General features: G+C 35.7%; 2 protein-coding genes and 1 non-coding gene across 3 annotated transcripts; 2 read left to right on the top strand and 1 right to left on the bottom strand.

The window, feature by feature from the left end:
• The first annotated feature begins 5,848 nt into the window (after window positions 1-5,848).
• On the top strand, window positions 5,849-5,955 carry LOC127077032 (small nucleolar RNA R71). The gene has a single exon (XR_007787020.1). It is a non-coding gene; the product is annotated as a small nucleolar RNA R71 (small nucleolar RNA).
• A 5,575-nt stretch (window positions 5,956-11,530) lies between these two features.
• On the bottom strand, window positions 11,531-13,782 carry LOC127074373 (scarecrow-like protein 32). Its single transcript, XM_051015682.1, has one exon. The coding sequence runs from the start codon at window positions 13,110-13,112 to the stop codon at window positions 11,712-11,714; it is 1,401 nt and encodes a 466-aa protein (XP_050871639.1). The 5' UTR covers window positions 13,113-13,782; the 3' UTR covers window positions 11,531-11,711.
• Window positions 13,783-21,550: 7,768 nt separating this feature from the next.
• LOC127136563 (uncharacterized mitochondrial protein AtMg00810-like) lies at window positions 21,551-26,681 on the top strand. Its single transcript, XM_051063108.1, has 2 exons — window positions 21,551-21,891; window positions 26,615-26,681. Exons 1-2 carry the CDS (start codon window positions 21,551-21,553, stop codon window positions 26,679-26,681), a joined length of 408 nt encoding a protein of 135 aa, XP_050919065.1.
• The last annotated feature ends 163 nt before the right edge of the window (window positions 26,682-26,844 follow it).

Raw genomic sequence — 26,844 nt, 5'->3', positions numbered from 1 at the left:
ATCACACAAGTCACCTGAGGGTCAGGTAAAGTGAAGTAGTGAATGGTTTCACCCTCAATTAACAGCCTATATTGGTCCAGATGGAAAGAGGATCTCCTCATGAGGCCACGATCCAAACAGAAATCAATATCCATCAAGGTGTAGCTGCAATAAGATGTCAAGTGAGATAGTCTTCTATCGAGTCCTAGGGCTGAGGCTATATGAGTCGCCGTGCTTCCAACAGGTATAGGGCTCGCAGCAGAGCGAACATTAAGATATAGACTCTCGATCAAGAAAGCTCCACAATCTACCTGGCGTGACTGAGTGGTACAGTACATGAAGAAGATCTCTTCAGCACTCACATGCGTATCAGGGTCACTCTTTCCCAGGAAGGTGTGGGCAATGATCATCTGGAAGTATCGGAAAGGAGGGTTGTGAATCTTGTTGGAGATTTGGGTGGAAGGGTCAGGACTACCTCCACACGTAATATCACTCCAAAACTTCTCGACGTCTCGGCTCAGAAAGTAGCTCATGGGGAGCTCAGATAAAGCATCATAGGCAGACTGAAAACCAAGCAAGTCGCTGAAATGCTTGTGGTTAAAGGTGTATTATGCCCCAAACAACCTGAAGTTTATGTATCCTCCATCACTGGCGTGACCAACATAAGGCTCGTAGATAAGCGAGCTCAGGAACTTCAAAGTCAGGTTCCTGAAAGTCACGTGCATAGTATCAGTGTATTCATCTCACTGCAACTGATTGCACAAATGCCTGCCACTAGTCTCAATGCCTAATGCCTCAATGCAGCTCGAGTCGGGATATCTGGTGGGCAGCATTGGGCGCTGTGAAAGCATGGCGTAGCGCTGCTCTTGAACTGGGTCACGAAAGATTACTGGCATAGTGTCGATATTCTCCATTCCTGAAAAGTTAGATTAGAAACAGAGGACACCTGAAATCACAAATATTATAACTGTTAGACTCCATATAGATATACATATATATAAAACAAATAAAAATATAAATTGAAAAATAGTAAAAGTAAAGGTAAAGAGATCAAGGGTTGCCTCCCATGCAGCGCTTGTTTAACGTCGTTAGCTTGACGATTCGAACTTTATATGTTAGAGGTAGGAACTGGAGGGTCGGTCAGAGTTTGGTCATGACATTCTGTGGGTATATCACCTCCTTGGTATTGCTTCAGTCTTTGTCCATTTACCACGAATGGATTACAGGAGTTGTTTCGGATTTCAACTGCTCCAGATTTTAGGATTTTGGACACCTCAAAGGGGCATGTCCATCTCGAACGCAGCTTACCTGGAAAAAGACGTAATCTCGAATTGAAGAGGAGAACAGAGTCTCCTATATTAAATTCCTTTTTCACGATCCTTTTTTCGTGCCAAGCTTTGGTTCTCTCTTTGTATATAACGGCATTCTCGTAAGCGTTCTGGCGGAGTTCCTCCAATTTGTGAATATCAAGGATTCGCTTCTCGCCAGACGCCAGGTAATCCAAATTTAGGGTCTTGATGGCCCAATATGCCTTGTGCTTGAGTTCAAAAGGTAAGTGGCATGACTTCCCGTAGACCAACTTGTACGGTGTAGTTCCAATAGGGGTTTTATAAGCAGTTATGTAGGCCCACAATGCTTCTGTTAGCTTTTCAGACCAATCTTTTCTAGATATTTATACAGTTTTCTCCAAGATCTGCTTAATCTCTTTGTTGGATACTTCCACTTGACCATTAGTCTGGGGGTGATATGGTGTTGCTACTATGTGTTTTACTCCATATTTCCTCAAGAGTTTATTAAATATCCTAGATATAAAATGTGATCCACCATCACTTATGACAAGTCGTGGTACTCCAAATCTGGGAAAGATATTATTCTTGAACATCTTGATGACTACTCTTGTGTCGTTGGTGGGTGCGGCGATAGCTTCTATCCACTTGGACACATAGTCAACTGCTACCAAGATGTACTTGTTTCCCAATGAAGATGGAAAAGGTCCCATGAAATCGATACCCCAAACGTCAAATAGTTCTACTTCTTGGATGTTCTTCAAAGGCATTTCGTCGCGTCTTGAGATGTTTCCAGCGTGCTGGCACCGGTCACATCGGACAATATAAGCATGGACATCACGCCATGATGTCGGTCAATAAAGACCAGCTTGAAGGATCTTAGCGTATGTCTTGGATGTGCTTGAATGTCCACCATATGGTGAAGAATGAAAATGCTCTATGATGTTTCTGACTTCTTCTTCCGAGACGCAACGTTGAAATATGTTATCAGTTCCTCTTTTGAAAAGGAGTGGCTCGTCCCAATAGAAGTGTCTTATATCTTTAAAGAACTTCTTCTTCTGTTGATATTTGACGTCAGGTGGTATGATATCAGCGGCTAGATAGTTCACAAAATCAGTGTACCGTGGTACTCTGCTAATTTCTGAAACGGTCCCAAGGTTGTCTCTATCAGGTGCAAAGGGAGCGGTATCTATCTTAGCTATCAATATGTCATAGGTGAAGTCATCATTTATAGGTAAATGATTCAGCTTTAAATGCTCTAATATGGAAAGATGGTCAGCAACTACGTTTTCTGTTCCCTTTTTGTCTCTAATGTCTAAGTCGAATTCTTGTAGCAAAAGGATCCACGTGAGTAATCTAGGTTTTGCATCCTTTTTGCTCAGAAGGTAACAGATAGTTGAATGGTCTGTATAGACTATAATCTTAGATCCTACAAGATAAGACCTAAATTTATCGATTGCGAAAACTACAGCTAGGAGTTCCTGCTCTGTTGTTGTATAATTTAATTGAGGGGCATCTAGGGTTCTACATGTAGTTTCTTATCTTTTCTTTGCCCTAAAACAGCTCCTATAGCAAAATTGCTAGCATCACACATTATTTCGAAGGGTTTAGTCCAATCTGGAGTTTGTAGAATGGGTGCTGAAATTAATGCTTGTTTTAAACGGTTAAAGGCTTCGATGCATTTTTCATCGAAAATGAATTCAATGTCTTTCATCAGAAGGTCGGTCAGGGTTTTTTTTTTTTTTTTAGAGAAGTCTTTTATGAAACGTCAGTAGAAACCGGCGTGTCCAAAGAAACTACGGACTTCTCTAACTGTCTTAGGAGGGTTAAGGTTTTCTATAACTTCTATTTTTGCTTTATCGGCCTCAATGCCTCTTTCAGATAGTATATGTCCTAACACTATGCCTTCTTTAACCATAAAGTGGCACTTCTCCCAATTTAACACAAGGTTAACTTCTACGCATCTCTCTAGGATTTTCTCAAGGTTAATAAGGCAGTCTTTAAAGTCTAATCCACACACCGAGAAGTCGTCCATGAACACTTCCACGATTCTGTTGAGATAATCCGTAAAGATTGACATAATACAACGTTGGAAAGTAGTTGGCGCATTACATAGTCCAAACAGCATACGTCTGTAAGCAAACGTTCCGTAGGGACAGGTAAAGGTTATTTTCTCTTGATCCTCGGGGTGAATGGGTATTTGGAAAAATCTAGAATATCCATCAAGATAACAAAAGTAAGAGTGTCTCGCAAGACGCTCCAGCATTTGATCTATGAATGGAAGGGGGAAATGATCTTTCCTAGTTGCCTTATTGAGCTTCCTATAATCTATGCACATACGCCATCCGCCTTCTATGCGTTTAGCGACATGCTTTCCCTTTTCGTTCTGCACGGCTGTGATGCCTCCCTTCTTAGGTACCATATGTACAGGACTTACCCACTTACTATCAGAAATCTGATAGATTATACCAGCTTCCAGTAGTTTAAGGACTTCCTTCTTTACTACCTCGCTCATTACACGGTTGATTCTTCTCTGATGTTATCTGGAAGGATTTGAATCCTCCTCTAGTGAGATTCTGTGCATACACGCGGATGGGCTAATACCTTTTAGATCAGAGATGTTGTACCCTAAGGCAGAGGGGTATCTTCTTAAAACGTTCAAGACTCGATTTGTCTCGTCTTGGTTTAAGATGGCACTAACTATTACTGGGCGGCTCATTTCTTCATCCAAAAACTCATATCTTAGGTTCTTGGGTAGTTCCTTAAGTTTTGGGGCTGGTTTTTGAGAGTTAGGTGAAGGGTCTGGAGTAAGATCCAGACATTCGTTAGGTTTTGTTTCCTCTAGCTCGTCATCCTTTTCATTCGGGTTTGAAAATGGTTCGATCTTAGGTTCCCCTTGATCGAATTCTCTTATGCACTCATCTATGATATCGATCGCATAACATACATCTCCTAGAATTGGTGCCATCAGGAATTTTGAAAGAATGAACTCGATCTTTTCATCCCCTACTTCGAAGGTTAACTTCCCTCTTTTGACGTCTATTATAGCTCCGATTGTTGATAAGAATGGTTTACCTAAAAGGATATGGATATCTTCGTCTTCTTTGATATCCATGACCATAAAGTCTGTTGGGATATAAAGTTGACCGATCCTAACTGGGATGTCTTCTAAAATGCCTACAGGATACTTAACAGACCTATCGGCTAATTGGAGGGACATCTTAGTTGGTTGCAATTCTCTTAGGTTTAACCTTTTACATACAGCTAAGGGAATTACACTCACACTAGCGCCTAAGTCTAGGAAAGCTTTGTCGATCACATGACTCCCTAAAATGCAAGGTATAGAAAAACTACTAGGGTCTTTCTCCTTCTTAGCAAGTTTATCCTTAGAAATAAAGTTGCATTCCAAGGGTTTTGGGTCGTCGAGCCTACGCTTGTTGGTTAAGATGTCTTTGAGAAATTTGGCGTAAGACGGAATTTGGGTGATAGCTTCGGTGAAAGGAATCTCTACATGAAGCTTTTCTATCACTTTTATAAATTTTTGGTATTAGTTTTTTATTTTGGTTTGTTTAAGTCTTTGCGGATATGGGATTGGTGGTTTGTACGGGGGTGGTGGTTTGTAAGTTTTATCCTTGGTTGCACCTTCTTGGTTGGTTTGTTTCTCAGGTTCCTCCAGTTCCTCTTCTTGGTTGGTAGGTACATTTTCTTTAGAAGTTTTGGTCTCGTTCATCGTTGGGTTCTGAGGCCCTTCGTAAGCGGTCCCACTTCGTAACGAGATAGCGTTAGCTTGCCCTCGAGGGTTTGGTTGAGGTTGTCTAGGGAATTGGCCTCCAGGTGTGGTTTGTGGGGCTTGGTTTTGTGCTACCTGTGAGATCTGGGTTTCAAGCATCTTGTTCTGAGTGATTATCTGATCAACCTTGGTTCCTAATTGTGTTATAGGTTCATTTACATTAATGTTCTGGTTTAGGAATTCTTTATTTTGCTGAGTCTGGCCCGATATAAAGCTCTCCATGATTTTCTCAAGGTTAGACTTCTGGGGCACAACTTGAAAAGGTTGGTTTGGTTTTTGGGCTTGATAACCTTGCGGTCTCTGAGGTGCATGATTTTGGATAGGGTTCTGGTTTTTATAGGAGAAATTTGGATGATTCTTCCATCCAGGGTTGTAAGTGTTTGAAAATGGGTTTCCTTGGGCGTAATTCACTTGGTCGGTATTCAGTTCGTTCAAAAGATTACACTTTGCCGATTCATGTCCTTTAGATCCACAGAGTTTGCACTCTGTGTGGACTGCTGCTACGGTGTTAGTGTTGGTAGACATATGTTCGTTCCTAAGGGCTAAAGCATCCATTTTCGCCTGCATCATGTCTAGAGAGCCTACCTCATGTATTCCACCTTGGGTCTCCTTTTTCTCTATTGATGCTCGTTCAGTTCCCCATTCGTAATGGTTTTGGGCCATGTCCTCAATTAGGTCACAAGCTTCGGGATAAGGTTTGTTCATCAGCGTGCCACCTGCGGCAATGTCGATGCTCATCTTGGTATTATAATGGAGTCCATTGTAGAAGGTATGAACGATCATCCATTGTTCTAGGCCATGGTGTGGGCAGACTCTTAATAGCTCTTTATATCTTTCCCAAGCTTCGAAAAACGATTCTCCTTGGTTTTGAGCAAATCTAGTTATTTGGCTTCGAAGAACAACAGTCTTACTAGGGGGGAAATATCTAGCAAGGAATACTCTCCTAAGGTCTTCCCAGGTAGTTATTGAATTAGTTGGAAGTGAATCTAACCATGAACGTGCTCTATCCCTGAGGGAGAAAGGAAATAATCTTAAACGGATCGCATCGGGTGAAGCGCCGTTAGATTTAAAGGTGTCGGCTAGTTGGATAAAAACTTTTAAATGTTGATTCGGGTTCTCAGTTGCGAGACCCGCGTATTGGTTCTGTAGCACTAATTGCAACAAAGACGGTTTTAGTTCGAAATTGTTAGCAGGAATAAGGGGGTTTACTATACTCGAACTAGGTTCCTCATCAGAGGGTTGGGCGAATTCCTTAAGAGATCTCCTATCGCGATTCTCGGTCGTAGCTTTCTTAATTCGGATGAGTAAGAGGCGTGTACGAGTATAGCGTTCGGGTTCCGCTAAAGGATCTACTAAATTTCTGGTACTACGGGTTCTTCGCATTTACCGGCTAATAATGCCTTAGTCTATACGGTGTAACAACAGGGTACGAAATTTGACGAAGTTGGTCCCCGACAACGGCGCCAAAAACTTGATCGTATTGATTCGCAAGTGCACGAATTATGTCAAAGTAATATAAAAGAATATCGATCCCACAGAGACCAATCGTCAATCTATCGATTACTATCGTTACAGTGTTTATCTAAGACGGTATAAAAGAGATATTGGATTTGCAAAACAACGGTAAATAATAAATGCAGGTAAAGACAGGTTGAATGTATTTCACGTCAGTTACGTGATGTTTCGATTGTCTAAATAGAACTACTTATGAGGCAATATTTTATACTCTTGAAAATAATCCATTTAACAAGAACTGTCTCTTTCGCGTATCCAGAACCGACTTTACCCTTAAATTAAGGCCTCTTATTGTCACTTATAAAAGGTGCGCAGAACGCTAAAGTAGTAAACTTATTTTTAAGAAATGAGACTCGTAAAATTAGTTGAAAAGTGATTTTGATTTGGAACGTTTATCCAAGGAGTTTCCTGATTTTAAATCTATCAACGCGTCCGAAAACAGTTTCAAAAATAGTTTTTCCTTAAGTGATAAAAATTCCTAGTTACTAAGCCAGGGTGCTTTCGCACTCCTCGAATAATTAAAACTAACCAAGTTTGTTTTAGAAAACTCAAGTTAAAAATCAAAACAGCCTTTAAAGTATTTCTACAGATTCAATATGTGAAACATTACTTTAACCGCGATCCTTACATTCTAACCTTTAAAAGATTTAGCCAGACATGGTAACACAAACAAACACAACGGTGTTAATCATGATGAAAAGTTTGTTTTAGAATGTGAGGTGTGGAGAACGAGTAAAGTGCGTAAAGTAAATAAAGTAAAGCGAGTGCGGAAAATAAATAAAGTAAAGCGAGTGCAGAAAATAAATAAAGTAAAGCGAGTGCAGTAAATAAATAAAGTAAAGCGAGTGCGGAAAATAAATAAAGTAAAGTGAGTGCGGAAAATAAATAAAGTAAAGCGAGTGCGAAAAATAAATAAAATAAAAGGGATGCGGGAAATAAATAAAAAAAGCGATAAATAAGAACCTGCTCCAAATGGAGGGCTTTAAATCTGGTACAAAAATAAACCTCCGACTCCTGAAGCTAAACACGACAGCAACTCGAAGTGACCCAACTCAATCTCACTAAGGTTCGATAACCCCCCGATGTGACGGATTACCGCTATTACAAATGATAAATATATGCTTAGTGTTGTAAAACTAAGTTGGATGATTAGAAAATGAAATGGAACGAACTATTTATAGAGGATTTCAACAGCTTGCAAAGACCATGGTGCCCTCCAACTTCTCCTTAGTGGGAACGTGATTTCCAAAGGTGGTGCCCGCCATCCCTTCATGGCGCCCTCCATGTGTGTAAATGGGGTGGATCATGGGGATGTGCTGGTTACCTCCTGGTTGAGGGCTGGTGAGTCATGGCTTCTCCTATAGCGGCCGCCATATGCAACACCATGTCTGTAATTTCGCCGAAAAACCCTAATTTTAGGTCTTTTTGCTTAGTTTCTTCCAAAAGAGTCTGAAAGTGCTAAATATCTGAAAACAAGAGAAAAGAGAGCATAATACAAAGAAAATGATAATAAATTCCTAATAAACATGTGAAATCCGAGTCAAAAACACGGTGTAATTCAGTGTGATCAACTATGATAGTTAGGCTTGAATCATGGTGGTAGGTGTGGTTTATTTTGGCTCATGAAATGATTGTGTGGATTGTCTTGAATGATCATTGTGGTGTGTATGACAGTTGAGATTGACATGTATGCTAGACTGTTTTAGGTTATGGCTTGCTTTGAAATAATGGATGTATAATTTTGGTATGTTTAGGCTATGCATTGGTGGGTATATGCATTATATTGTCATGGAAATTACTTTAACTGAGTGTATCTCAATGTATGCATTGTGTTGTGTTTGAAATAATATGGTGTAGTGGATGTTGATATTGCAGGCCTGTCTTGGGCTTAGCATGAAGATGATGGCATGAAATTTCTTTTGGTATGAGACTTGAACATGAGCAAAACTTGGCATGATGCACCATAATGAATATTGGTGACAGAAGCATGGAATGGAAAGGAAGAAAACTTCGAGATCAAAGTGGGAGCCTTGAAGATGAAGAAGGGAATATGTCTAGGGTTAAGTTGACTTTGGTCAACTATTTGACCAAAAGTCAACCTTAGGTCAAATTTAGGTTTTTTTTGTAGTTTTATTTCTCAACTTTGCAATGTATTTTTTGATGTTTTGAATGTAAGATTGACCATTGTATGTAACTTGTGACTTAATTTCCAAGAAATGTACTTTCCTTCCATATTCCATAATTTAAAAGTTTGAATTTTGAACTCCTTGTTTGAATTTGAATTCCTTTTGCATGCTTTAACATAGAGATCTTAGCATAATCCAATAAGAGAAATAGTGAACACATCAAGTATGACATGGCCAAAAAAAATTCAACCTTCCTTGGTTGACTTTGTTGACCAAAAGTCAACTCTTATAGGAGTGTCCTCAATTTCTTCTCTTACAAAATTACCTCCTAAATAACTTGAATAAGGAAGTCCCCAAATGATCCAAGTCAAAAGTCATTCTCCAAAAATTGACTTTGACCAAAAGTCAACTGCACATAATATCTTCCTATCCAAGTAAATCCCAAAAGATGGCTAATGGACCCAAGCAACACAAAAGGAAACCCTAGTTCATAGATGTCTCTAGAACATCTCGTGTCATAAGTAACAAATAAGAACCAATAAATCCTTTGATCAACCTATCCTTATCCAAGAATTGAGAACCGTTTGAACCAATGATGAAAATGCCTGATGAACATGAATAGTTGTATGTAGATGGATGAATGATCTAGGCTAAAAATGAGTGATTATAGTGGATACATGCAGGTGAATAGAGTCATAATCCATATGGGATTGAAATCAGGAATATGGAAATTTTGGGGTATGACACCTGAATATTCAAATATCAGCCAAAGTATCTGAGAGAAGGAATTTATCCAACCTGCTAGTAACACTCTCATCTGCCTTTATCTGGGTGAATTTCCAACGAAACAAATGGATATCCACTAGATCCATCTCACTAATGAAATTTCCAAATTATAACATTTCAACTATATTAAATGCTACACTTTGAGTTGAAACTTGGACATAGATTCAAATAATATTGAAATAAAGGAAAAAAACAATTTTTATGACATTAATTTGAGATTTCCAAGTGTCATACAAGTGTTAGACACTATGTTACATATTAAAATTTTACATTAGGGAATATATGACATGAACATGTATTTTAAGTAGGAATAATTACACTACTAGAAAAAACACATTTAACCTTGGCTAGAAAGGCGAGGTGACGAGGGAGTCATGAAAATTGAACACTTTACCTCTCGGTTTTAAAGTAACCGACGGGTATGTGAAAATGTCATGGGTTCGATCTCTAGAGGGACCTTTTTGGATTTCTAAATTGGCGAAAACATATGTCCCCTCGGTTTTGTAATTTCACCGACAGATATAACACATTTTCACCTCGGTTATCTAATAAAACCGAAGGGTAAAACATTTTGGTTAGGAAAATAATTATATGAACAATTGTATTATATTTGAAGAACAACTTACATTGATTAGTGATTTTGAAGCATCTTACAACTCATCATTCATTTCACATTGTTTTACAGTTAAAATATCTTCAATGTTTCAAGTTCTTTATTCAACACTTCATTTTCTACTAATTTATTCTTGAAAGCATAAAATTTGATGCTTTGAAAAATGAACAAATATGGAAGAAAGTTGAACGAAAACTAGAAGTATTGGAGAGATTTTAGCTATAAAACAACATGAGATGAATGATGAGTTGTAGAATTCTAGAAAATAATTAATCAGTATACGATAAGTTTCAGATGCAACATAATTTTGCATTTATTTCCAAAATCAATTTACTAGGTTATATATTCAAAGAGGGGCAAGTGAAACAAACAATAGACATTACATATAATAAACTCAACTCGGCAGAACAAGATGAAAGTTGCACAAAGAATCACAAAAAATATAATTTCAATATCAATATCAACAACAAAAAGAACAAGAAAACAACAACAGCACCAACAATAATATCAAGAACAACAACTTCAATAAACAACAACAACAACAACAACAATATGACAATATTATTAGTAGTGATATTTAACATATCAGATCTCTGAAGAAGTAAAATAAAATAATTTGGATCTCTGAAGAAGAAACGAGAGCACTAAACACATAACATCTTCGTATTGAAGATGATATGTGTTTATGACTCTCATTGTTTAGGATTCTTCGTTAGAGTTCTGTTTGTGTTGTTTAGACAAATGAAATTGGATGTTACAAGCTAAAGCTATATATATTAGAGAAACATATTCACATCGATTGGAAAGAAAACCAAGGTGAAAAATAGCGTACTTTTATATTAAAAATAAAATATTCAAAAAGACGTCATTTTTAATGAGATAAAAACATAATCTGAGACTTCACCCTAAACTTTTAATGGAATTCAAAGTATGTACACTGAATAGATTTGCCAATCGACTTTCAAAATAACCGACGAAATATATTGTATATTTTTTATTAAAAAAAATGATGCTTCCAGAAATTATACCTCGATTTTTCAATACGTAGGGTGAAATCGTCATCATAAAATATATTATTTGTAATAGTATTATCACCTTACAATTCGATTTTATAAAAATAAATTAAATGAAACTTTAATATAATATCAAGAGTCTAAGGTATCTTACAAATTTATTCTGTAAATATGATTTAAGTCAAGTGGAACTTTAATACGAGATGCATTGAATACGAGTAATTCTTGGGTAGATGCATCATGGATTTTGTGTGAAGTCAGTTCGGAGAAAAGAATATGAATCCAAGATAACTGTTCATTACTACTTCTGTTTCCTTCACTTGAATCTTGTCTCTTCTTCATATTCTCTATTTTTAATTTCTCTTGATTTTATTTCTCAATCTTACCATTGCTTGTTCTAGTACAAGAACAACACCATAACAGAAGATCTAATTAACACAATAAAAATATAACAGCACAATAAAAACACAAACATATCATCTCATCTACTTATTTACTCTTAAGAATACATTTCAAAAAGTTATTCAAGACCAAACACTAAACAGAAAAACAAGAACATTATTATGCAAAGAATAATACAAAGGAGCAAAAATGTTGAACTAATTAAGCATTCAACCAAGCAGAAGCAAAAACAACATTATGACCTTTCCATGTAAGCACAATACATTCATCTTCTTTCTTCAATCCCCATCCAGCAGCATGTTCATCAAGCATAGCTTTCACTTCAACAACACATTCCTCACCAAATCCAACCCCTTGAAAATTGGCATTTCTCATTCTTTGTTCCCATTTTCCTATCGGCTCAACTCTTTCAACTCTTTGAACACCTTCATGAGCTATCACATTCTCAATCTTCCAACAAATATCAGCTTCATGCCATTGCCTTTGTTTACTTCCGCGCGGCAGAAAAGTCTCCACAGTATCATAAGGTATCCATAGATAGTTAAATGCTGACCTTAATCTACTAACCAAGTTACTTGAAGTTAAATCAACATCTTCGTCTACTAAAACAACAAGTGTTGGATCTAAACCTCGAATCGCCTTAAGAAACAACGATCTTAGCGAAGTAGTAGTAGTAGTAGCAGCAGAAGAAGAAGAAGAAGACGATATAGAATCATAAACATAAGAGTTTGAATTTGATAGGGTTTCATCTGGAATATAATGAAGCATCATGTGACAGTTAATAACCAAAGCTTCACCTGAATAAACTAAACGTTGAACTCTCAAATGTTCAATCAAAGAAGCAAAACCATTTGTGTAACTTGAAGAAACTACTCTGAACTCCAATGTTACATTTCTTGATCTAGCGAAATTCACCAACTTAGATCCTAATTCTTCATAAGAAAGATCGAGTTTAGGTGGAAGTTCATGATCACTGCTATTAGCATGGTCAGAAACAGTGAGTTTGATCAAAGGAGCAACTTCGTGACGATTAGCGATAGCATCGATTAATGTAGGAATCTGCATGCAATGAGTTGAACTCAAATCAACAATATGAATAACCGAGAAACCTTCTGTTGCTTCAAGAATGGCTGCATTAGCTGCTGCGAAACCGAATCGATGCCAAGGCGTTAAATCAACGAAGTTAGCTAGCTCAATAACCGAGAATCTGTGTGTATCTACTGTAAGACTATTATGAGCACTTGAATAAACTTGTTCTACTAGCATTTTGCAGGTACCAGTTTTCGCAGCGCGGTTCGTAAGGGCTCTAAGGAAACTATAAGCTAACCGTTGATTTGAATCGCCGTCTTGCGGTGCTATGTTGTTGAGAACCCAAAGGATTTGTTGAGCGAGTGTTACATCATTGGTTTCAATCGCGTTTGCACAATGAACAAGTAACTGTTCCATGCAATTTGTGTCACCAAAGGTGGATAAGGCTTTGGAAGTTGGGAACCATGGTTTAGTTGGTATTTGATTGTTTTTGTTCATGGAAGAAGAAGAGCTTGAAAATGGAAGTGTTGTAGTTTGTTGCAGATAAGTTAGTGAAGTTGTGAATTGCGTCATAGAGGGTAGAAGCTTCTGGAGACTTCTGATTACGCTCAGAGAATTCAAAGCCGTTTATATCGCGGTAGAGAAATTAAAAGCATAGAAAATGAATGAATATGTTTGTTGTTGGGAAAGGATCCAGTTGTTGGAGTAGGGTTTATGGGAGAAGTTGTGCACAAGAATCAAAGGAAAGAAGGAAAAAGGACGTTACAAGTTTGTGAGTGGGGATAATAATATTATGGTTTGATGCTATAAAAGAGACTGATCATGAATAAACTCATATCCCGAAAAAACATAGTTGAAGTCAAATTGGGCAAAAGAGACGGTTCTTGAAAAAGTGATCAGGCTTTAACAGATATATACTGTAAAAAACCAGAAAAGGAGTTTATGGAAAGAAATCATGACTACAAATGGTTGTGATCTAGCTCTTGAGAGAGTGGTACCTCTTTTTTTTTTCTGAGTATTGCTTGGTTAGGAGAGAGAAAGAGTGAGAGAGATGTGTCTGATGATATAAGACCAAGAGAGAGAGAAGCTGTGAATTTGAAAGATTTTGGTGGCATGTGAAGTAGCCGGCCACCAGATTGTTTGTATTTGGGAGAAGGAAAATTTGTCGTGTAATTGGGAAACTCTCTCACGGGCTATTGCAGAAAGAACAAATCATTTTTGGACACTTTTTTTTCTGGTTTGAAGTTCTTTTTCTTTCTATGCTATGCAGCTATTTTGTTCACCTTTCTTATGCTGAGAATATGGCTGAATGTATAGGTAACCTAAGTGTAGGTTGCAAAGGTTGATACGGCAAGAAAGAAACCTCGGATATGGTTTTTTATTGGTGATGTTTATTGTTTAACATTGGTCAAGTACAAATTCGTATCATAAATACTTGTTTATTGAGCTGCAGTGTTAGAGATTTAACGGTCAGGATTTAGGCTGTTTAAGATGGAAAATTCATTTACATATAAAAATGAGAGATCTCTTTAAAAATTAACACACTTAAAATTATGAGAGATCTCTTTAAAAATTAAATTTCATTATAAAAATGTATTTATTTTTATAATTTAATTGATAATATTTAATTACTTAAGCACAATGGGTTTTATGTAGCATCATTTGATATAGCTAACATCGTCATTTTCTAGTTAAGGAATTTGATCAAGAAATATATATTAAGGGTATACATGGACTGATCTGGGTTGAGTTTGACAAATTCAACATCCAATTCATATAAGACACTGTGATTTGAGTGAAGTGAAATAACCACTTCATGTACTAATTAGTCAGTTTGGATGAATCCATTAATTTTTTGGTAGAGTTAAGTTAGACAGTGGATTGTCCAAATAGATTTTTTTTATTTTATTAATATTAGATGACTAATAATGAGTATAAAAATCATTCAACGTTTTTATCATTTTAAAAAGATTTAGATAATATATTTTTACTATTCTTTAGCATCATAAAATAATAAATGATACATTAACTAATAAAACTTATCATAAAATACTAACAACAAATTAAAGTTGCATGACATAAAATTATATTATCATCAAAAAGTGAAATATCCAAAGTTAGTTAAAGTCATCTTTCACTAAAATAATAAATATTAAAGAGACTAAAATTGCAACAACTAAGTTAATATTCATCAAAATTATTAAAATTGTAATAATAAATACTTGATTAGTGGGTTAGTGAATTTTTTGGATTTTGGTCCGGTTTTATCCGAAACTCAATATTTTGAAAAAAAAATTCAAAATAACCAAGTTTGGTAGAGAATGCGCCACATGAATTGGCACACCCCCAATGCATGAAGAGGAGGCGCCAATAGCATTGGCGCATGCTGACAAACCCAATGCAGAATCATCGTAAATTAAGCTCTCAGCTAATATGCGATGAAATATTGTATGTCATTGACGACAATCCGTCATTAAAGGTGAGTACAATAATCTCGCATATTAGAACAGAGTACGAGTACACTCCATCATATAGGAAGACATGGATAGCTAGGACAAAACCTGTTGAAAAAGTGTTTGACAATTGGGAGGAGTCTTACAAACAACTTCCAAAATACCCGTTGGCTCTAAAACAATATGCTCCCGGGAAAATTGTCAAGCTGGAAACATTGCCAACCTATACACCAGATGGTACGTGTGCTGTTGGAAATAGAATATTTCACCGTCTATTATGGGCGTATCAACCATGTATCATAGGTTTTTCTTTATGTAAATCAATTATACAAATTGATGGTAGATGGTTGTACGGAAAATACAAAGGAACGTTACTTATGGTAGTGACACAAGATGGGAACAACAATATTTTTCCAATCGCCTTTGCCCTAGTTGAAGGGGAGACTGCTGAGGGATGAAGTTTTTTCCTAAGAAATCTCTGATTACTTGCACCTCAGCCTAACTTATGTTTGATCTCAGACAGACACCTTTCAATCATCAGTGCATATAATAACATTGACAACGGCTGGCAAAATCCTCATTCGACGTATGTGTTCTGTATTAGACATATTGCTCAGAATTTCATACGTGAAATCAAAGATAAGACGTTGTGGAAGAAGGTTGTCAATGCAGATTACGAATTATCAGAACCTTCTTTCAAGGCTGGTTTAGTGTTGCCGAGTCCATGGATCACAATGAGGGCATGCTGATGGGACAGTACAGAGTCGAACTAGTTAGAGGTTGGTGCTACTGCGGAAATTTCTAAGCCTTTCGTACCCCCTGCTCCCATGTCATTGCGGCATGCTCAAAGGCTCGAAAGGATCCATCATACTTGCTATCTGAAGTTTACAATGTCGACAGCCTTTCAAATGTTTATAAAATTAGTTTTTTCGTAGTGGCAAAAGAGGATTATTGGCCAGAACATCAATGGGACATCGTCTGGCACAACGAAGTTATGCGAAGGAAGAAAAAGGATCGCCCAAACAGCACTCGGATTCGAACAGAAATGGATACGGTGAACAAAATGGTTAGACTATGTAGTTCATGCCGTTAACCAGGTCACAATCGTAATAACTATCCTAGTGTTGGAACGAGCACAACCAGACAAATTTACATGTACCTCTATTGTAATATATGAAAAACTAAATTTATTTCATATTAGACGTTTGTCACGAAAGTACCATTACATAAACTGTAACACAGATAATTATAACAAATACAAGAACTATGCAATTACAACCATCGAAACAATTTTGAACATGTAATGGATCATCCTACGAGCGTCTTGGTCAGTCTTAATATCCACACATTCGCGTAATTCTCTGTGTTGGTTGAACGTGGACACAAGCCATTGTATTTTTCTAATCCGTTCACCCTCTCCAGTTTCTCCCTCTAACCAACTGTACAACGACCGATTAAGACGTTCAAACGTACCTGTGTTCCAAAGTCGAACCTGTATCGGAGTCGCAACGACAGAAAATATTACATCAGCATTTCGTTTCTGAATGTATGCAGACATTGTTGAAACAGAGAAAATTGAAATTGATGGTGGTTGAAGTGTATTAGGAGATGAGTTTGAGTGAAAAATATTGCATCCAAGCGTGGTATTTATAGAGACAGAACATCAATGTACAAAACATGTGGCCGCTTGAGGGATTGGCGCCCACATGATCATCACATGCAGGCGCCAGATGAATGGGCGCCCACACAACCAAATGCACCTAGGCGCCACTAGCATTTGTGCCTCCTCATGAGGCCCAAGGCAGGCGCCACTAGCATTGGCGCCTCCTCATGAGGAGCCCAATGCATACGACAATGTTATCGCAGCTATTTTATTCACCTTTCTTATGCTGAGAATATGGCTGAATGTATAGGTAACCTAAGTGTAGGTTGCAAAGGTTGATACGGCAAGAAAGAAACCTCGGATATGGTTTTTTATTGGTGATGTTTATTGTTTAACATTGGTCAAGTGCAAATTCGTATCATAAATACTTGTTTATTGAGCTGCAGTGTTAGAGATTTAACGGTCAGGATTTAGGCTGTTTAAGATGGAAAATTCATTTACATATAAAAATGAGAGATCTCTTGAAAAATTAACAACGTAAAATTATGAGAGATCTCTTTAAAAATTAAATTTCATTATAAAAATGTATTTTTTTTATAATTTAATTGTCATTTTCTAGTTAACGAATTTGATCAAGAAATATATATTAAGGGTATACATAGGCTCATCTGGATTGAGTTTGACAAATTCAATATTCAATTTATATAAGACACTCTCATTTGAGTGAGGTGAAATAATCACTTGATGTACTAATTAATCACATTGGATAAATTCACTAATTTTTTGGTTGAGTTAAGATAGATAGTGGGTTGTCCAAATAGATTTTTTTGTTTTATTAATATTAGATAACTAAATAATGAGTCATCATATTTTTTATAAAAATTATTCAACGTTTTTATCTTTTTAAAAAGATTTAGATAATATATTTTTAGTATTCTTTAACATCATAAAATAGTAAATGATACATTAACTAATAATTATTATCATAAAATACTATGACATAAAATTATATTAGCATCAAAATAATCAAAAAGTGAAATATCCATAGTTAGTTAAAGTCATCTTTCACTAAAATAATAAATATTAAAGAGACTAAAATTGCAACAACTAAGTTAATATTTATCAAAATTATTAAAATTGTAATAATAAATACTTGATTAGTGGGTTAGTGAATTTTTTGGATTTGATCCGGTTTTATCCGAAACTCAATTTTTTTAATGGGCTTTTTAATTTCTAAACCCATATCCACCCAATTACTCGACCCAACCAACTTTTATGAATATTTTTAGATGGATTTTACTAGATTTTGTGGGTTGACCTAACCTATAATCAAAACTAGTTAATCTTATATTAATAAAATTGAGGGACAAAAGCTCTAATTTAATTTTACTCCCCTCCCACAATAACGGAATCATTTAGAATAAAAAGTTTCATAAAACGAATGAATCATTTTAAATTCTAATGCACTTTTTTTTAATTATACCCTCTAATTAATATTATTTTCGTCATTCTTAATACTTGATAAGTGATACTTTAGTAAAAGTATCATTCTCTCTCTTTCATCTATTTATTCTTCTTAATCTGTGTGAATTATTGTGATATACTAATCCGAGTTATTAGTTAGTTACTTATCATGTAAGTTACTTCAGGTGCAAATAATTTACTTGTATATAAACACATTAGTGTAATTTTGCTTTAACAACTTTTCAATACAATTACTTTTCATTCTCTCTCTCATTCTTTCCCCACCCAAAATGTTTATCCATTAACAAATTGGCATCTAGGACTTCTGATTCGTCTTCTTTATTGTAAATTCAAGAACTGCACGTTAGTGGTCGTGTTTTCGGGAATCATGAATCATGTTTTCTAGAAGGATGAGTGGTAGCAATAGTATTCTAAATTCTCTTTCAATTCTTGATGGAAAAAATTGGATATGATTGAGAAAACATATGCAATCATTGTTTGGTTTTTAAAAAACCTAGAAATGGTTACTAACGGTGTCTTTGAACTTGCTCAAAACGCAAACGATGCTCAGAGACATACTTACAAGGATGTGAAGAAGAAAGATTACAACGCTGCGATTTGTATTCAATCTACAGTGGATGCGGTGAATTTTGATCAGATTTCTCATGCTGAATCAAAAAATGATGCATGGGATATTCTTGCCAAGTATTACGAAGGTGGTTAGAAGGTTAAATTTGTCAAACTGCAGACACTGCGAGGGCAATATGAGTTACCACAGATGGGAGAAGATGAAAAGATTTTAGGCTATGCTCAAAGGTGCAAAATCGTGTTCATCTCATGAAAGATTGTGGTGAAGTCCTAACTGATAAGATGATAGTTGAGAAGGTAATGCGTACATTGACCTCTCACTTTGATCACATTATCGTAGTCATTCAAGAATCCAACAATCTTAAAACCTTGAAATTGGAAGATTTGGTTGGTTTGTTAGAGGCACGTGATTTAAGGATTGTCGAGAGGAAGGGGGTTCAAGATTCGATACAAGCACTGCGGGACCAAACATGGAAGAAACATGGTGGTTCTAACAAGTTCAAAGGAAAAAGAGACAAGACTCAGAGCAAGAAGTCTTGGGTGAATCCTCAAAAGCATAAGGCTGGTGATAGGGCTTCTGAATCCTTGAAAATAGGAGAAGGAACCTCATAAAAAAGACAAATAAGAGAGGAAAAGTGTGCAATGTTATAACTGTAAAAAGTGAGGTCACTTGGCCAAGAATTATTGGTACATGAAAGTCAAGGGAGGGACAAAAGGAAAGGATGATGAAGGAGAAAACCTTGCACGTCAAGATTCAGATTATTATGATGATATGGGGTTTATGGTTGCAGTTGTAGATGAGCATGTTATCTCTAAGACCCGGTTCCTCGACACAGGATGCTCGAATTACATGACTGGTTGAAGAGTGTGGTTAGCAAATTTCGACGAGTCGAAGAAGATCAAGGTGAGACTTGAAGATAATAGACCAATGATAGCATAAGGAACTAGAAACATAGTCATTAAAAGAAGTAATGGAGCAGAATCTATGATCAAAGATGTACTCTATGTACCTAGTATAAAGTGAAATATGCTAAGTGTTGGACAACTGGTCGAAAAAGGTTTCTCAGTCGTTATGAAAGGTGAAGCCTTTAAACTATTCGACATCCAAAATAACTTGGTCTTAAAATATTCTTTGTCGAAAAATATGACATTTTAGACCATGATCAGTTTGATTCAGGTACAATGTCGAAAAACAGTTGTCGACCATAAGCATAACTAGTTGTGGCATATTAGGTTTGGCAATTTGAATTATAGGCCACTCAATCAACTGGTTACTCAAGATATGGTAACTAGTATACCAATTCTTATGATTTCTAACAAACTCCGAAGTTTTCTTAGTAGGGAAGCAATCCAGAAAGTCTTTCGTTTTGACTATGCCAATGAGATCCTCCTGCATACTAGAAGTAGTACACTCAGATGTATGTGGCTTGTTTGAGGATCATGCCATTGGTGGAAACATGTATTTTGTCTCATTTTTCGATGATTACAATCGAAAGCTTTGGATTTATGTGATCAAGCATAAAGATAAAGTATTTCAATCTTTAAGAGATTCAAAATGCTTGTCGAAAACTAGAGTGAAAAGAAGATCAAGGTTCTGCGAATATATGAAGATGGTGAATACACATCCAAGATATCTGAAGACTTTTGTATAGAACATAAGATTAATCATGAGGTAACTACTCGTTATATGCCTCAACATAATGGAATATCATAAAGAAGAAATTGAATCATATTGGATATGGTAAGATGCATATTGAAATAAAAGAATTTTTGCCAAAATCCTTATGGGGTGAAGCAGTTACCATTGTTGTTTATATTTTGAATCGATACCCTACCAATAAACTGAAGAACAATGTTCCTGAAGAAGTATGAAGTGGAAACAACCATCTGTGAGTCATCTAGAGGTATTTGGCTCTATTTGCTACAAGCATGTTCCTGATGCTAGGAGAAGGAGCTTGATGATAAAAATGAACCTATGATTCTTGTAGGATATCATAACACTGGAGCATACAATCTATTCAATCCAATGAATGGTAGGATCGAGATGAGTCAATACACTGTCATTGATGAAAACTCTTCATGTGATTAGAATTCAGGTAATGCAACTAACAAGCCATTGATGAATTATGTCATTGATGAAGAAAGTAGTGAGCACGAAGAAATCCCAGTTGTTGAAACTCTGGTCATAGTCGAATTCAAAGAAGATAATAGAGAGGGTGTGGCTAGCACAAGCCAAAGACCTCAAAGAACCAAAGTTTTTCCAGCAAGGCTTCAAAACTGTGAAGTGGTTGGTGATGGTGAAGTCACACCAGATGGAGATTTGGTTCATTTTGCTTTACTTGCAAGTGTTTAACCAATCAACTATAATGAGTATTTAAATAATAAACACTTGAAGGCGACTATGGTCAAAGAGTTACAAGTGATCAAAAGAAAAAATACATGGGAGATAGTCGAATTGCCAACACACCCAAAATCTATCAAAGTGAAGTGTGTGTTCAAGCTGAAGCATAATCCTGATGGATTGATTGCAAGACATAAGGAAAGACTAATAACTCAAAGATTTCTTCAGAGTGTAGGACTCAACTACTCTGAATTATATGCACTAGTAGCAAGATTGTAGTCTGTTAGATTGGTGGTAGCCTTGGCATGCAAGCAAGGTTGGTCGACATTTCACTTAGATATAAAATCAACATTTTTTAATGGTCCCCTAGATGAATTCGTGTATGTCATACAACCTCCTAGGTTTATAATACAAGAGGAAGCGAGGAAAATGTATAAGTTTCACAAATCCCTTTATGGTCTAAAACCGGGCCCTGTGGGATGGAACAAGAAAACTGACTCATACTTTGTCGAATTGGAGATTCATCAAATGCATATTTGAGTATGGTGTCTATGTACAAGTCATGACACAAGATATAACCACCATCTGCTTATATGTCGATGACTTGCTAGTAACTAAAAATAGCATGGAGAATTTGTCGAAGTTTAAAGAGTTGATGAAGAGGGAACTTGAAATTTTGGATCTTAGAAACTTGTCATATTTCCTAGGCATGGAATTTCTAATTACTAAGCAAGGTATGGTGTTGCATCAAAGGAAGTATGTCAAGGAAATACTCAAGAGATTTAGGATGAATGATCTGAATCTTTCATCCTCACCTATCAAACCTAATTTGAAACTAGAGAAGCATGTAGAGGAGGACAAGGACGGTGTCACTTTGTTCAAACAAATTTTAGGATCTCTGAGGTATGTGTGCAATAGAAGACCTGATATAGGTTTCTCAGTAGGATTGGTAAGAAGACCCATGGATGAACTAAAGGTGTTACATATGAAGGCTGCAAGAAGAATCCTGAGATACCTAAAAGGATCAACAAATTATGGAATCTTGTTTCCATGAGATTCTGAAAGCAAAGAAGATGTGATTACTTGTTATTCATATGTTGATTTGTGTGGAGGTAAGGAAGATTAAATAAGCACAACTGATTATTTCTTTCAAGTATTGGGTGCCCCAATCTCATGGTGCTCGAGAAAGTAACATGTGATGGCACTATCATCATGTGAGACTGAGTATATAGCAGGATCTTATGTTGTTTGTCAAGCAACATGGATCAGATATATGTTGGATGAGATAAAGGTTAAAGTAAAGAAACCTCTGGTGTTTTGCAGATCAACAATAAGTCAGCCATCAATCTTGTAGAGAGCCCGGTTATGCATTGAAGGAGTAAGCACATTGAGGCTAGATTTCACTTTCTAAGGGAGAAAGTAAATCAAGGTGAGTTCGAAGTGATACATTGCTCGAGTGAAGCACAGTTGACCGACATTTTCACCAAAAGATTGAAGATCGACAGATTTCTGACTTTAAGAAAAAACTAGAAATAGTTTAGATTGATTATGATTATATTGTGTTTGATAACTTGGGTTATAAAAGGATATATTGTGATATATTACCTAAGTTATAAGTTAGTTAGTTAATTAGCATGTAAGTTACTTGAGATGCAAGTAAGTTACTTGTATATAAACACATTAGTATAATTCAATTTTAACAATTTTTCAATACAATTATTTTTTATTCTCTTTCTGTCTCTATCTTGTTCTTTCCCGACTCAAAAGACTTATGCACTATTAATTTGATCACTTATTATTAAAAAAATTATTAATTTCTTGACTAAGAATACTCTTTCTAACATCCACTGTTGTATCGGGTGAAATTCATGTAAATTCCACTATTTTAGTATAATCATTTCTTGAAGTGTGAGATTCCATAGTTTCCTCAATTATATTTAGGTGTTAAGAATTCTCCTTCAAAAGCTGTTTATAGAAAAACGATGTCAAAAAATACAAAGAAAAAATAACAATGTATTTTGAAAAACTACTTTGATACTTAAATAAATATATATTTTTAAAGGGACTTACAATGCTTTATAAAGAAAACATTGTAAACATGTTTAAGAATTTAAAAAAAAAATATCATATCAACAACACCTTTTATAAGAAACGCTCTTAAAGTCACCGACGTGTGTACAGGAAAAACGTTTTAAATTTGGTTAAAAAATGACTAAAATAAGCTCACATATCAACAATCATATTTTAGAAAAACACTCTTAAAATCAATATCGCTTAATATAAAAATCGATGTTTCTTTTTTGTACTTTTATGTGATTAAAAAAACCTGTGAAATTCAACAATGATTTTTACTAAAAACGCTATTTTGTGTTTTAAATATTTTCAACTCATCCTTAATTTTAATGACGCATTCAAAATGTCAAAACACACAAAATACTATTATTTGTCTTTTGCCTTCTCTTGTTTTCTAGTCCGGGTGTTTCTTCTGGTAGTCTGGTGTCTATCGTAAAGATAGTTTTCGTGGCTATTTTAGATAGTTTGACTCCTTCTAAAATTATTATTTTCTCTTGGCAGCTTCTTCACGATCGTATCCTTACCAGAGTTAACTTACTTAAATGAGGTGTCCTTTTGAACTCTGAGACTATTCTCATCTTTTTGTAACTCGTGGAGTTGTATCTTATAATACCCTAAACTCTGACTCTTAATATAAAAGAGAAATTCACATTTTAGGATGCTACTCAAAACACAACACACATGCTTTATAAATATTTTTCAAAATCTCGCAGCAGAACTCAAATTATCTCATAACATCAAATAATTATTTAATGGAAAATACTCAAGGAAAATAAACTCCAACATTAACTCAAAACAAATGATATGCCTCGTTCTCGATGTTATAGATCAGAGCATATAGACTAACTAAGTAGCGAAAAACATAAAGTAAACGAAGAGAAATTCCAAGGTCATCTTCCAACTCGCAAGCAAATACTCTTGCTGAGTATCTATATAATAATTCACTAAAGTCACACAAACAAAAAAAGAAAGGGGTGAGAATACACCTTACAAATCTTTATGGTGAAAATTAACAACAGGATGGTAAACAAGACAACAACAGGTATGATATTCTCACAAAAACACAATCACGATACAATTTATAATGCAAATGCTAATGCATCAACTCCTTAATCAATATGCATGTGGTAACGGATTTTTGGGGTCAGAGGTTTGTTACTGATTGCCCATGTATTTGGTTTCTCTTGAACTGTGTCTCTCTCTGGACATGAAACCGTCATGGTTCCTCTTTGAACCTGACCTCACTGGACCGAAGTCATACCTAACTCTAATATATATGCATGTATGATCATGTATGTAAAACAGACTTGTAACTTAAGCAATCATCAAAATCAACTCAAAATCATCATCAAAATCATCTCAAAGTCATCATCAAAATAGGTTCCATTCTTGAAAAAAAAATCAACAACATGCCTCACTATAATCCCACCGGATTACTAATCTCAAAATATAATTTAAAATAATTATATTACACTTCAAATTTAGTAAAGATATGTTGTTGCTCAATAACTCTAAAGTAAATCAAATTACTCAACAAGTCTCAAAATTTTATTATATTCTTTATAATTCAATAGAGTCCTCAAAAAACTCAAAAACAACTTAACAATAACTCTCAATTCTCAAAATGACTCTAGAGTATCCAAAAGTACTATAATGTGTTCAAAAGTGCTCTATTGACAACTTTTCACAAGTGATAACTCTACTAACTTTAAGGACTGACAGTTTAACTCTAATTACTTCAAATTGACCATAAGGTTATCAAAAAAATGTCATTAATGTCAACATTTGCTAAAATATATGTGAAAAACTCTCTGAAATCGAAACTGCAAAAAAAACTGCCCAAACTGCCCAGACCCCTCGCCAGGCTCGAACTGTTGCCGCTAGCTCGTGGCGCGACCCCCTTCCGACACGGTTCGCTGCAACCTCCGCCGCCGACCCGTGACTCTACTCGTCATCATTGCGGTGATGCCCGACCGCTACAGTCTGAACTTCACAATCTCTGATTGTCGGTCATCGCGGCTCTGTCATACGACCTCCCTAGCGACCCCGCATTGTTATCGATGTCGCCTGCTGCACGGCCCCTGCCTTGAAAAATCCAATTTTCGAAAATTTAAGTTTCTACCAAATGAGATGTTCAAAAGTGATCTATTGACAATTTTTCGCAAAAATCTGTGATATTGAGATGAATGAAGAATTGTATTGCTAAAAAAACACATACATCACAGTAATACAATTCTTCATTCATCTCAATATCACAGATTTTTACGATTAATCACAAAACTCCAAAAGGGTATAACCCACAAAAAGATATAAACCAAACATATATTCTCATATCATAGCAAATATGTTTTTTCATCAACAATAAACCATTTACGATGATCAAAAGGGTTTATCCATAATCCCATTTGGTCACCACAGTAACACAAAGAAATAAAATTATTTATCGATTACTTCCAATAGGATTTTGCTCAAATCCTATTTGGCCAAACATATTACAGAAGGAAAAATAGAGTATAAACCCTGAAGTTGACGGGGGGTAAGGACCCCTCACCATCCTGACTACCAATGATCACTCATCGTTAAAGAAATTCTCCCCCCTCCTTACCTCAAAATTGAAGCTTTTACTTATCCTACGATCAGTTTCCAAAGCCTTGTGTATTCCTAATTCCCATGATCCGTCGTTTCTCAACTTTTCTAATTGACTTTCACGTTAACCTAGACTACCTTCCACTTTGGAATATAAAATAACCTAATTTATCCCAATCGGGGTTACACCATCACACTCACACCCCTCAAAGAATTTGACGCTTATATTTTATTCCAAAAAGTATCTTTTTAAAATAAAATATAATACTTTATTTATTTAAATAAAAATTTCAATTAAATGAATATTTAATAAAAATCCTCCAAAAATGTGAAATTTTCCTAATAATACTATTTTCTTCAACTATTAATAATTAATTTAAATTATCTAAGTATCTTTAATAATTTAAATAAATCATATTTTATTCCTCAGCTCTTAAACTCTATAATCCCAGTAATTATAAATTTTTAAAATACCCATAAAACTCATAAAACACCAAAATAGCATAAATAACACGCATAAACCCTCCAATAATTAAATAAAATATTAATCTAAAAATCGGGGTGTTACACATCCTCTGTTTTGTATAGGGTCTTTAGGTGGTTTGGATGGTGTATTGTTTTGCCTAGTGATACTTTGACCCTTTTTCAGATGTTCTCCTCCCTGTATGGTGTTTAGGACTGGAGGAGGAATGAGGATGGTTTAGCATACCGTGGTTTGGTCGATTTTGGAAATTTATGAATGATATAGTTTTTTCTGTATCTTCGGGGACATCAAAAGACATGGAAGATATGGGTATTTTTTTGGTATGAAAATGGTATTTTGGTAGGTCTGTGGAAAATTCTTGTGGCTTCTCGGACGGGCTTGTGAACCCTATCATGTTCATTAACAAATAGGGGTGTGAGTGGTTTCGACCTCCATTTGACGTGTTATTGTTGTGTTTTTTTTTAGTTTTTGGTGCTCTTATAGGTGTCCTCAGGTTGGAGAGCTCTATCTTGGACAATTGTTGGTTTTTTGTGTACTTATATTTCTATAGTTTTTCTTTATTTCCATTTTCTTTGGTGTCTTATGTTGGTTTTTTAATTCTTTTTTATCGTTGTTTTTGTCGGTTTTATTCTAGGTTTTAGTAATCCTTGTGCCTTCCTCTTGGGGTCCCTTGTACTTTGGTTGTTTTGCCTTCCTTCTCCCCTTTTGTTATA

This window comes from Lathyrus oleraceus, chromosome 4, assembly GCF_024323335.1.
Source record: "Lathyrus oleraceus cultivar Zhongwan6 chromosome 4, CAAS_Psat_ZW6_1.0, whole genome shotgun sequence".
Taxonomy (NCBI): Eukaryota; Viridiplantae; Streptophyta; class Magnoliopsida; order Fabales; family Fabaceae; genus Lathyrus; species Lathyrus oleraceus.
This window is presented reverse-complemented; position numbering and strand designations above follow the sequence as displayed.